We start from the raw sequence: 13,175 nt of genomic DNA on the forward strand, positions 1-13,175 counted from the left end.
AGGGCCATGGTTTAGTGGTGGGATGGCAGGGTTAGGTTAAAGGTTGGACTCGATGACCTTAAAGGTCTTTTCCAACCAAAGTGATTCTATGATTCTGTGTCCTGCAGTGACCTAGTTTTAGATTTTATTTGACATGTGCTACATTTACTACTCCTGATCTTTGTTTTGGCTTGGAAAGATAAAAACAATGGTTGAATGTTGCATCAAGACTATTTTCAGGGGTTTTTTTCAGCAGCTGGCTAGAGAATGGGCCAATTCAAGATTTTTAAAACATCTGTAATAATGCAGATATCAAAATAACTATTTTATAGACCTATGCTGAATTTGTGTTCTTTTAAGAAATGTGAAAGAGAAATGAATCTGTCTCTGGCTAGAGAAGATCAAAACTAAGAGTGAAAGCAAAATGCTTTTGAGTTAATACCACAGTAACAGAGCAAAAATGTCAGAACCCAGGAATAGCTTGTGATTAGAGCAATCTCAGAAAGCAGGCTTGAGAACATGCAAGTCCTTGGTGTGGTTTCAGCAGAGATTTTATTGAATTGATAGGGAGATGGGGGAGGGGGAAATAATGCAGCTCTGGCATTGCTGCGGATTTCTGATTTAAAGTCAGCCTTCTGAACTGCTGTAACCGATGAACTGTCATGTACCTGGCTTTTCAAGAGAGCATGCTGTCCTCTCCCTTGCTGTTATGAACAAAATTGGATGTGACCTCTGACTCATGTGTGCTTTATTTTCTAAGCTTAGCAAAAGTAAGCTCAGAACCCCTCTTGTGCTCTTCCTGAGACATTCTTCTGCAGTATGGGCTATCCCTTGTTTAATTAAATAAGAGCCATTGTAATATAAGGACCAGTGGATCCTCAGACCTGAACAGAGGTGCCTGCAGTGCATGTAGGGGTCACGATGAGAAAGGCTTCTTACAAGCTGCTGCCCCCATGTCAACACAGGGCAGTTAGGCGAGAAAACTAAGGCCTCCTGGAGGGAGGAAGATGCTTCCTGTTACTTCTGTATTCTTCCCCTGTAAAAATGTAGTGACCAAGATGAGTGAACTTTCAGACAACTAATATGCTACCGCTTCCCAGATTTGGGGGAGGAGCTATCTTTAATTCTCTGACCCTCATTGGGCACACTTCTGTGTTCCCACATTCTTCCCAGGGTTTCATTACATCCTTTTCCTTTTCTCATAAGGCAAAAGTATTTTTTTAGACCTAAGCAGGCCGCTATGCAAGCGTATATACATTTTCCCTTAATAATCCCATTTTTCTGTCTTCCCAGTCAGGTTTGGCGCTTTCTGGTAAAAAGTAGCACAATTTAAATGCTCTTGGGAGGAGTGGTTTTTTTCCAGTAGCAATTCTGCCTGTGTCTAGGAATGCTAAAGATGCTAAGTTGACAATATGTTTTAAATACAAGGAGGGAAACAGTGTTCATTTAATACTTTCTATTGGCATCCAATAAATGATTTAAAAATTCTGAAAAAATATTCTTATTCCTCATGGGCTTTCTCAGCTTTTCACTCCTTGCGCTACACTGTTGTCGTCCATGCAGTAATCAGTCTTCTATATGCTTCTCCCTTTTAGTTGCTTTAAAACAAGCAAAGCCATACTTGTTTCTTATTGTCCTTCTAGCTGAAGAGCTGTAAGAAAAACTTTCTGTAGGTCTAAAAGTTCAAAGATGCATTGCTTTAAATAATAGGTTCAGCTCACGTTTCTAGTCCAACAGGTAAGTTGTACAGCCAGCCTGCTCTAATTCCTGTGCAGTGCAAGATACATAGCTCTCATGACTAGACTCCTTCCTACCAACCTCTTTAATTTGATTGTCATGTCTTTATTAGAGAACAATTACTTCTGTGCTAATACTGTAAATGACTCAGCCTTAGTTATGTGACTGTTTTGCTCCTCCTGTCACAGCAAGTTAAATAAAAAGCATTGCAAGGAATGTGTGGTAAAGTTGGAAATGTAAACCAAAGACAGCAAGAAGGGACTATGTTTTGAAGAAGTGTCTTATTATCAAGAAGCATCCTCGGTGCTGCAGAGAAGCATAAGAAAGGTGGTTTGCTTTTTATGTACATATTACATTTTATGAGATGTAGTTGGGAATTGCTGTAATGGTGAGGCACACACAAGATGCACATATGTAGGTGGGGCCTTGAAATCTCTACCTTTGTCTTTAGGTGGGCTTGGGAATCCATCTGTATCCTAAAGAGAAAACTAAAGACAATGCTAAAACTGGATTTGGTCAACACCAACCAATCTCACTGGCTTCTCCCATTGCTGTTTTTCACATGAGCTGGAAACAGACTTGCCTGTCTGCATCTCCCAAGGCCTGTTTCTGTCAGGGAGTAGCAGGAACAGGCTGCCCTGCATGGCAGGGTGAGCCAGGAGCCATGGGTGGCAGTAGGACAGACAGGGACCAGGGACCTCACCCACAGGACCCCATCCCACAGCAAACAAAAGAAATGACCAGGGCAGGTCTGGTGATGGTGACCAGGGACAGCCAAGAGTCCAGTGATAGCCAGCAAAGGCCTTACTTAATGAGGCAGGTCCAAGGACAAGCCAGGACGTCAGGTCAGGATCAGCAGGTTACAAGGCTGGGTACTGGCATACCTACAGCTTAGCTCAGGCAAGGACCAAGGGGGCAAGGACCTGAGCTGACAGGGAGCTCCTGGGTCTGCAGGCAGAGGGTACCTGAGCTAAACTTCGAATTTAGTTGGGTGCTACTGTTCCACAAGCCTAAGGGCTTTTTGGAGTCTGTGATGACTCTTCAGTGGGAATCAGAGAGTATGGGTGGCGCAATACTTTGCGGTCTTTTCCTCCCCACAAACTGGGCAGCGCTGAATGATCTCCTTGTGTTCTGGTGTCTCAACCCCTGTTGCATGCAGCATAATATGTTAGAAAAGCACCCTTTCTTCTCCTGAATGGGGGGGGAAAGGAGGGAAGGGGCAGCAATTGAAAGATGTTTAATTTTTGTCTGCTCTGTGATGCAAATGCTGTTCTGGTTATAGTAGTCTCTGGCCACACAATACTGTAGCTACATCTGTACAAATTTTTCCACTCTAGTTCATTAATTTTCAGCCATTGTCCATGTTTTTCATGCTTGTGGTCTGCCAGAACGAGTGTATAGTCCAGAAAACATCTTGTAGTACATGAAACTCTATATTGTGTAGATGAAAAAAGTGATAAGGGATAATACATTTATACCATAATTGCATATCCATGAGGAAGGTTAAAACTACATGTGTAATATTCACTTTAATGTAGCGTTATTTCTTCTAATGGGACTCACATAAATAATTTTTTTAAGACTGTAATCTCTTCACTTCCATACCACTTAGTCACACAGTCCAGCCTTTCTTGATGTTATAAGATTTAGTGCTAGTTACTGGTGTTGCGTAGTGAATGGTGTTTGTGTGTAGTTTTATGTTTCCTCGTAATCTGTTCTCTTTAATCTCACAAATTTTTAGTGAATATCTTTTCCCTTCTGCTTTCCCAGAGATTACTTCAAGGTTATCATTTCACCTAAAGTATGCAACAGCCAAATGAGCCACTGGCTGCGTTGCTGCTGTGCATTTGCCTTCGCCGCAAGTGCAGCTGTGTAAAAGGTTGCTGAGTTTTGAGCTTTGAGTCTGCTGTGTTGGTGCTGATTAAAGCACTGAAACAGTGGAGCTGACTGTACAATTTGGTCAGTTCTGTCTCTCTTTGTGGTGCCCAGCTTTACTATGGTATATAGTAATATTTGGTGCTATTTTAGAAAATCAAGTACTGTTAGAAAAAGACTGTGTTTGAGAAGGCTGTATTCAGATGAAAGCAGCACATAGCAGCTCATTATAATTGCTGCAGAAAGCAGCCATAGCTTTGCTTTAAATGTTGAGATGGGCTACTGAATACAGTAATGTTGACAAAATTGTTGTGAAATGGCCATTATGAAAATTACTGGGTTTAGGTAGTACATGATGTCATATCTCTTTCCTACAACTTGGGCAGTATTATCGGTCTTTTTAAACAAGAATTTTCTGTTATTTTTTCCACTTGCATGGCAATTCCCTTCATTTCAGCAGGGATAACTGCTGGAAACAACTGATATTACCATGTAGCCAGAGACAAGAAAGAGTGATACATGTAAAAACAGAACTTGATTCCAAGTTGCTAATGAATGGTCTGTTTTGATTTTTTTTTTTGTTTTCCCTCATCAGGACAGTTGCAAAGACTTATCCTCAGTCTCCTAAAAATGCCAAACAATATCCAGCTTCTCCTGTGAAGCATCGTGCTACTTCTAATCTCAGCCAGGAAACTCCTAAAAAGAAAGCAGACAAGGAGAAAGAAAACATCAGTCATCAAAAATCCCCAGGAGCACGCACTGATGAGGCCAGCCAGGTGGCTTCTGAGAAGCATGTGCCTTCTCCAGGAAAGACTGAAAATATTGAAGGTGAGTCTTACTGCAAGGTGTTGTGGGTCTGTGAGGCTTTTAAACTGTGATGAACTGTTCTTTTTATGAAGCTGCTCGGTCATGGGTTTATGAGAAATGTGTAAAGGTACATACTAGTATCAGCGAATGTATAGTTTTCACCAGGGTTAACCATGTATGAAAAACACTTGTTAATGAGGATGTGAAAATGTTGAAATCCAGGGATGCCTTTACCTATCCCATATTCTATCTGCTGAAAAGGCTGATGTGTGCTTTTGAAAAGCAAAGGTGTCATACCAGTGTGAACCAGGCCCATTTTATTTAGTCTCTGTTAGAGCATGGAAGTGCTGGGCCCTCTCAGTTCCCTGCTTAACTTTCACCCTTGGTTGTCTTCTCTCAGGTAAGATCACAGCAGGAACAACTGATGCAGAAGAAGCCTCAAAAATTCTAGCTGAAAAAAGACGACAGGCCCGCCTGCAAAAAGAACAAGAAGAAAGGGAGAGACAGGAAAGAGAAGAACGGGAGAGGTAACTGTTCATTTGTGAAAATTATTACCTAGTAATTTAACCTGTATCACTGAAGGTGCCTGAAACTGTGGTGGTTTTAGAATCAAGGTGGGAGCTTACATGTAAGTGTTAATTTCTTTCGATTTAGACCCCTAACTCATTAGTGTCTTTTGCAGTCTTTATGACTAGTGAAGTTAGAAAGTAATAATTTGGCCTCTTTAAGAAGCCTGAAGAAACTATTACTCAAAGAAACTTTTACTTCGTCAAAAAAAACCCCTCTTTGAGGCAGTTTTAAAAGAGCTAGATCACGTAGAAGAAACAGTCTTGCAGGAGTATGTATATGCCTTAAATGGTAAGGCTTGTATCCCTCAACAAATTAACCTGAAGCTTTTGTCCCGGCCCAGCTCTGTTGTAGGCAGTTGAGGGCTTTAAAAGTGTGGGCACAGTGAAGGTTGCTGTGTCTAAGCAATGAAATTCTGTCTCTGTTCTGGGAGCAAGCTTTTACATGGTTCTTCACATTGAGTGCTGGTTGCAGGTGTCAACAAATTATGCCGTTCCTTCAAGCGTCTAATATTAAACCACTAACTCTGCATGACAAGATTCAACTTTGTCTGTTCTTATTGAAAACATGGAGGGGAGGGGAAATTTGGAAATGCTTCCTGAATCACCGATATGCAAGGATAAGAATGATCAGCTGTCAAAGCAGCTCTTGGATGTGGTGACAAAGGAGCAAGATGTCCCTCAGTGAGCCAGGGAACAGCAAAGGTGGAATTTAAGCGCACTCTTTCTAGTGTACCACTGTGTTCTGTGGACTTTGTTTGCTGCTACTTATCTGATCTGTTTATCTTGGCTGAAATGAAGGAAAAAAAAGTACTTGCTTGTTTGTAGATACCAGCATTCTGGGTGTGGTGTACTGGGGAAGAGGGATGGTTTTATTATTGAAGCTCTAATTGAAATTAGAATGGAGTTATTTTCTTTTCTTTGGTGACATTTCTTTTTTGAAGGGAAATTATGATTTCTAGGAAATATTTTAGGCAGTGAAAATAAGATTGGAATAAAAGTTTGATAGCAACCTGAATTCTGGACATATGCTCAACCTCTTTGCTCTATCTTGGCATTTTTCATCAAAATGTGCGCTGATGCCTGTATTATTGGTTACTGCTGATTGCTTGCCGTACATACAACAGGATTCATGCTAAACAAGATGAAACCTTTTAAGCATACTGTTATATTTTTTGCAGGCTTGAAAAAGAGGAACAGAAAAGAAAGGCAGAAGAAGAAAGACTTCGTCTAGAGGAAGAGGCTCGTAAGAAGGAGGAGGAAAGAAAACGTGAAGAAGAAGCAGCTAGAAAAAAGGCAGAAGAGGAAGCTAGGAGAAGAGCTGAGGAAGAACAAATGCTGAAAGAAAAGCAAGAGAAAGAGCTCCAAGCCAAACTTGAGAAACAGGTACCATCTCAAACACAAATGTGAAACTTTGTATATGTATCTATGTATACATATATTTATATATACATATAAATAAATACTTTACAGTATCTGGTAATCTGCCTGAAATAAATAAGGGCCCTATCATATTTTACACATTTTGATTAGAGGGAAGAAGCAGAAATCAAAGCCCGTGAGGCAGCTGAACAACTTCGTCTCGAAAGGGAACAAATCATGCAGCAAATTGAGCAAGAAAGACTGGAGCGGAAGAAGGTAGGTATTTGCGTCTCGTTTATGATAATTTCATTTTGTGTTTAAATACATAACCCAGGAAGTACCCAATAGTATCTAGAAATAATAAATCTGGAGGGATTACAAATTGATATTTATGCCTAACTTAGTATTTGCTACTTGCATGTTTAGGGGAATGTGGGCATCAAAATTTGTAACAATGTGGAATTGCCTAAGGCAAATTACTTTCTCCTAGGCACTGAACAAACACAGAATTAGCTTCTACCCATGAAGTTAAATGCCTGAGACAAACATGGAATGGCATGCCAAGGCAAATGTTGATTGCCACCCGACCCAGGACATCACAGACTATTGAGGAACATGAGTGACTTTGTTTTCAAACTTACTCAACAGAAGCTCCATGTCATTAATTGAGAAAGTTAATGTGATTAACAAACAGGTTTTCTCCCACCTGGCTTGCCTCTGGTTGCATTATGCAGAGGCAGCAGGGCTGTCTGGCTGCTGCCACACAAGGAAATGGCTGGAGCTGCATAGCTTAGCTTTATCTACAGCTCTGTGGCAGGAAAGAGAGAACAACTGCAGAGCTGCAGAACCTCTGTCTGGTTATGAAAGCTCGTCTTTCTATGTATGTTGTTCCAGTGTGTTATTTTTAACTTTTTACCACTGAGCTGGAGGCATGTTGCAGTTGCAGATTAGAATACCAAACCAAAGTGTCTTTAAATCTGAAATAGTTTCCATTCACACAGTACTGCAAAGAGACAAGGTTTGTTGGGAGGGGTTTTTTTACTGAATGAAGAAGAAAAAAAAAAAAAAGTATTTTAGCGTAATGCCTTACACATATCCAGCAAGAATAACTTCAGACATTTCGTTTTATTCTTCCATTCCAAAAAGCCTAATGATTTGTAAAGGAACTATTTGGAAATAGTTGGAAAAGCAACTAGATGAAAATAATTGCTGTTGTTTTTAAATAAACATCTTGTTCCAGAGCTGAGCAGAACTCAACTGCAAACACCTGGTATTAAAAGGTTTGTCTCTAAATTGCATCTACTGAGAAAATCATGTTCTGTGAGACTGGTATGTGAAAGCTGGGTGCCAGGTGTTTTCTATCTTTTGTTTTCTTTATTTTTCTTATTTATTTTCCCTTTTTCAAGACAGACAGGGTCATGAAAAGTTTTCGTCTTTTTTTTTTTTTCTCCTTTATCAGTCTCTTGTGTTAAATATTCTGTCTGCCTTCTCATCCTCCAATCTATTTTGATTTCTAGAGAATAGATGAAATAATGAAGAGAACAAGGAGGAGTGAAGCACCGGAAATAAAGGTATGAAACAGTGTGTCGTTGCGGGGTGTGTGTGTGTGTGTGTTGTTTTATAACCCATATGTGAAAATTAATCTCCAGATTAGTTGTGTTAGTAGGTATACTTAAGTACACTCTACGCCCAAATCTCAGTTGCATTTCAAACTGAGAATGACTGTCATTGTGCCACCATTATTGTTGTGCCACTGTTACGAAGACACAGTTTTATGCAACTATTTGCAGACTTACCTCCCTCACTACCTAGCAAGGTGGCAAGAGCCCATTCCTGGGTGCTGCAGCTGTAATGTTTGCTGCTGTGATGTATCTTCTCCTGCTTTGTAGCAGCCAGTGAATTAGTTACTGAGCTCTTTGTGTTAAGCCTGCCAGGAATGGAGGATTGAAAACAAGGCAATTGTCTCCAGCTAGGAAGTGACAAAGAGTCGAGTTTTCACTTCTGTTCTAAGTTTTCTACTAAGGAAGCTGTTTCTTCAGTTACAGAGAGTGTTTTCTTTTTGAAGTAAAACAAAATTAAAAAATCCTGTGCCTAATTAAAAAGGAAAAAAAAAATCCGCTCTTGCTGTCAGTGACCTTTGACCACCCCGAGGCCCTGGGCAGTCTCACAGATTTTGAGTCCAATCAGTTCCATGAAGGTTACAGTCCTTCATCTAATACATTTGACTCATTACTTGATTACAGAAGGAAGAGCCAAAACTGGAGGTACCATCAACTTTGAATGTGGAAAAGCAGCCGAAGGCCCTTGTTCTCAACCAGCCAGGTAAAATCACCATATTTTCCTAACCTGTTTTCACAGTTAGTTCTTTTCAGAATTTCCTAATCTCAGACAGAGCACTGTGTATTATCACAGGTTCTTTGCCTTCACCTCTACAGCCACATTTGCATCAGTAACAAATGTTAGAAACTGGAGACTCTGCTTTGTTTTGCCACATAAGCAGAAGAAAGTTTCTCCTCCATTTTAGTACCTGATGTAGCATTTCTGTAAATGAGAAGTTCCAGTCTGCCAGTAGGTTTGGTTGCTGCAATCTACCTTCAGATTTTGTAGGTAGAAAAATTTTTGCACACAATCAAGCTTCCAAGCTCTTCATAGTATTGTATTGCCCTAAATCTTACATTTAATTTGACTTGATGAAAAAAGCATATATATTTAAAGCATTATTAAAGAACATATACGTACCTGGCATTTACCTATATTTTGTTTACTTCGCCAGGCTAAGGCGTTTACTACGTGATGTAAAAGACAAAGCATTCATTCTCTTCCCATTTCCTCAGATTTAAAAGATACAGCATGAAGAGCAATTTTAGAGTGGAAAAGAGGATTGATAGTGTAGTATGATGCGTCATAGATGAAACTTGAGTCCTACTGCATTGTCAGTCTTCCTTTCTTTCAATCTATAAAGGATTTGTGATTTTTTTTTTAAAAAAAAACTATTTAAATAAAGAAGTTGCTACTGTCATAATTTCTAACCTTCTTTTATAGAGATCAATGGATTGGCAACCTGCCTGAAAAATAAAAGCTTAGAAAGTGCTGCCTCTGTAATCCCTTCCCAAGATGCAGTTGCTAATGGACTGAAGTCAGTTCCAGGACTTACTCAGCTGGAAGCTGTTGATGGGAAATCTAACAGCATGGAAGATTCAACAGATGAGGTTCAGTCCATGGATGTGAGGTACAGACTGTATCTGCTGATAGAAATTGTGGGATTCATGTCGGACACATGCAAAGTTTTCTGTTTCATTTGTTAATACTTTAGTGCTTTACTTCTCACCTACCCCTGAATGTGGCAGTCAGGTGTCTACTGTGGTGCACTCCACTCCTGCCAAGATGCAAATGGGTTGTTTCACACGAGAGTCAACAGAACCTCATCTCACTCTCACTTATTTGGTGGGGGGAGGGGGGTGGGGGTAGGCTTTGAATTCCTTCTACGCTCCTTACTTATGGGCTCCAGATTATTCTGTGAAAGTAGCTACTGTAGATATTGTTGGATGTCCCCATTTTTTTTTGTTTGTGTAAGGACTGCATGGCTACGATGCATGAGCTTTTCTCCCTCCATACAAACAGAGTAAAGAAAATAATTTAGAATTTCAAGTCCTTAACTGGAACAAATGTATGGAAATCAGTAAATAACTTTGTGTGTATTAAAATACTGTTGGATTTTGATGGAAGGACTTGAAGGAAAGAAGGAAGTTCATATCTTACGGCTGCTATGAGAAAGCTAGCTCTGAATTTTAAACGTGGAAATTTTAGGTGGTGCTTCCTTAATCAGCAAGCCAACTTAACCTCTCATACAATTTCAGTATTTCCAGTAAATCTGTATAAATACCTAAGAAATGTCCTACTGGAACAGACCAGAAGTCCACCTAGCCCATTGTTTGGTCTTGGAGAGTATCAATGAGGCAGACTAGTTAGGAAGAGCACCTGGGCCCACCACTTTCTGCAGTCCAGGACCACACAGAAGTGTTATGTTAGGGATGTCAGAGGGTATGACCCTTGCCTTGCCCTTTGAAATACCTGCTGGTGGACCTGTTGCCCATGAGTTTATCCAGCTCCTTTTTCAACCTGCTGATAATGTTTGTGTCCAGGACCTCATCTGGCAGCAAGTTCCACAGTACAGTCTCACTAGTAATTATATTCTTTGGTCTGTGTTAAACTCAGTGTCTCACTAGTGTCATTGGGCACCCCCTAGGTTCTGAATTGCAGCATTTGATGGGCAAGAGTTTTGCCCTCAACTTGCCAACCACTCCTTCATAGCTTTAGAAATCTTTGCAAAATCCTTCCTCTGCCTTGTCTTCTCCAAACTGAAATGCACTAGCCGTATAGTCTTGGCAAAGCGTCAGTTGGTAGCAGTGCTTCTTAAATTAAATTCTAGGTTTTTTTAATGTCTGAGGTGTATCACAAGGTCATAAGAAATAACTTATTTAAGTTGTGAAGTGTGAGTGCTTTAGGTAAATGTTTGCAGGGTCAGGACAATAATTTGCAAGATGCAATAAACATTTAAGTAAGGGAATGAAGTATGACCTTCCATCCTGAACAGGGTAACCTCTATTTGTTTGGACTGGGACATACTCTATGTAAGGGCTTGCTGCATGGGGCCTTAAGATAAGTAATATATTTTGAACGGTCAGATGAATTTGGTTGTTGCTTAATGAAAAGCTACACGCCTCTTATTCTGCATCTTCCTTTTGTTTATCTTTTTTTATAGCCCAGTTTCAAAAGAAGAACTTATCTCTATCCCCGAATATTCACCTATGAATGAACTCATGCCTGGTGTTTCTTTGGACCAAAATGGGACAAGTAATGCCAAGGCTCTTGAAGATCTCTTGGATTTCACAGGCCAAGCTACGTACTCCAAGATGTCCAGTGATACCATTAGCCTAGATGACTGTAACAAAAACTTGATTGAGGGATTTAACAGTCCAGGACAGGAAAATACACTTAATTCTATCTGTTGACAACCTCGCTTTTCAGCAGAACAGAGAAAGGTACAGTATTGTGATAAACATGTTAGATACGATAAATTGCTGTGATCACTTATGAGCTTCCCAGAAAAATACAGCAGTTGTAAACAGCGTATGTGGAGGGAGGAAGAAAGCTGGTCTCCTAGATATTTAAATTCAGCATAAACTTTCATATTTGCAGCTCTTTTTAAATTGACATCGTATGCCAACTGAGTGTATCATAGCAACCGAAAGTATCTGGTAAATGGAAACATTTCCTTTATCCATTCAGAACACAGTGAGAAGAGTTGCTTTTTTTCTTCATTACTACAATACATTTCCTACAGGGCTTTAGAGCCCATTCGCATGAAGACAACAGGTAAAAGTGGGGCCAGCCTAGAAAATGGTAGTTACTGTTGCTGCTTACTCTTTTCTGCTGCTGTAGATGCCTGCAGCACGGTATAGAATCGCTTATCCTGCAAAGCCTGCAAGCAATATGGAAAAAGCATAGTAGGCTTTGGTGACGGTTTCAGAGTACACTGCCACAGTCCATTTTTTTTGAAAGACTGTGTTCTAAATTACAAAACCGAGGTCATCTAAGTTGCGTAGCTGACTTGATATTCTCTCTTTTTTTTTAATTGACAGAGGTAGCAATTTGTGGAGGATGTATATCCCTATGATGCTACTGCCAGTAGCGTACGAGCCTGTCACTTGAAAAAGCTTCTGCAGTCCTTGAACACTGGATTTCAAATAATCAGAGCTGAATATAACTTTGTCTTCCCAGGGACTATGTTGAACGACTGGCTGCTTTCGGTAGAAACCAATGAACTAGAGCCTTGATGGTTTTTTTTCAGGGAAGACTGAGTGTGCATTAGAATCTGAGCTTTAGCTGCTAATAAAGCACTTACTACTTCTGTTAATTTAAAATTCATCTCAACACTTCACTGTGATTTTTACCTGTGCATTTTATTTTGAAATAATTCTTCCTTAGGCTTTATCATGCATCCATTTAGACATCTTGTTCTTGTAAATAATGATGAGGTTTGCCCACAGTGCATTGAAATGAAATAATATACTGTACCTTAGTTTTGTGCCTATCTTTTTTTTTTTGTCTTTAATAAGGAGTTATTGGCAACTTTTATGCAGGTGTATAATTCAAAACTTGTAGCTGAGGAAGCTTGAAAAATATACAACTGCTGGAATCAAAAGAGCCTTCTTACTGGCTGTGGAGCGTGGGAGCTATCCCGTTATGGTTATGTTGACACTTTTAGTCACTAGTGGCACTTACTGGTTATTATTAATTAGTCCGGGACCGACTATCAACTATGTGTTTAAAACCATACTTGTGTAACACCTGTAAACAACGTAGGCAAAAATCCCTTAATATATATATAGTATAGCTGTAGTAGATCCAAGTGAGTGGTCCGGGGGGGGGGGCAGAGCTAAGATGTTCATCTTTGGAGATGCAGGCACGCGATTAATACCAGCAGGCTTTCTATCTTGCAGAGAAGTATTTTGTCTTCCTTTAGGCTCAACAAAACAAGATTTAGTCAGCAGCAAAACAATACGCAAATGTTGCAGCAGAAACGCAAAGGCTGAGCCGCACACGGGGAACGCTGCTAGCCCCTCTTCACCTTCTGTACGCATCTGTATGGAAAAATTCACACCAAGATGTGAAATGTCTATAGACATCATGTGCCATACAGTGTTAACTTTATTTCTGTTGGTGAACTATGATAACTTCATGCTAGATCATGTGCTGCTTTGAGGACACTTGTCCAGTTCCTTATAAGAATAAATGATAAGTACAACTCTCCTCGGACACTTAACACAAAAGAAGTGAAAACTTGGG

At 40.0% G+C, this 13,175-nt stretch overlaps 1 protein-coding gene across 1 annotated transcript in view; it reads left to right on the forward strand.

Annotated features, from left to right (window-relative positions):
• MAP7D2 (MAP7 domain containing 2) overlaps nt 1-11,338 on the forward strand; it is a 37,116-nt gene extending 25,778 nt beyond the window's left edge. The window contains exons 10-17 of the mRNA XM_035888574.1: nt 4,187-4,419; nt 4,799-4,925; nt 6,146-6,350; nt 6,498-6,602; nt 7,844-7,897; nt 8,570-8,648; nt 9,369-9,555; nt 11,089-11,338. Coding sequence (XP_035744467.1) covers nt 4,187-4,419; nt 4,799-4,925; nt 6,146-6,350; nt 6,498-6,602; nt 7,844-7,897; nt 8,570-8,648; nt 9,369-9,555; nt 11,089-11,338 — 1,240 coding nt within the window. The remainder of the gene's footprint in view (nt 1-4,186; nt 4,420-4,798; nt 4,926-6,145; nt 6,351-6,497; nt 6,603-7,843; nt 7,898-8,569; nt 8,649-9,368; nt 9,556-11,088) is intronic.
• The last annotated feature ends 1,837 nt before the right edge of the window (nt 11,339-13,175 follow it).

This window comes from Egretta garzetta, unplaced genomic scaffold (genome assembly GCF_000687185.1).
Source record: "Egretta garzetta isolate BGI_Z169 unplaced genomic scaffold, ASM68718v1 scaffold111, whole genome shotgun sequence".
NCBI lineage: Eukaryota > Metazoa > Chordata > Aves > Pelecaniformes > Ardeidae > Egretta > Egretta garzetta.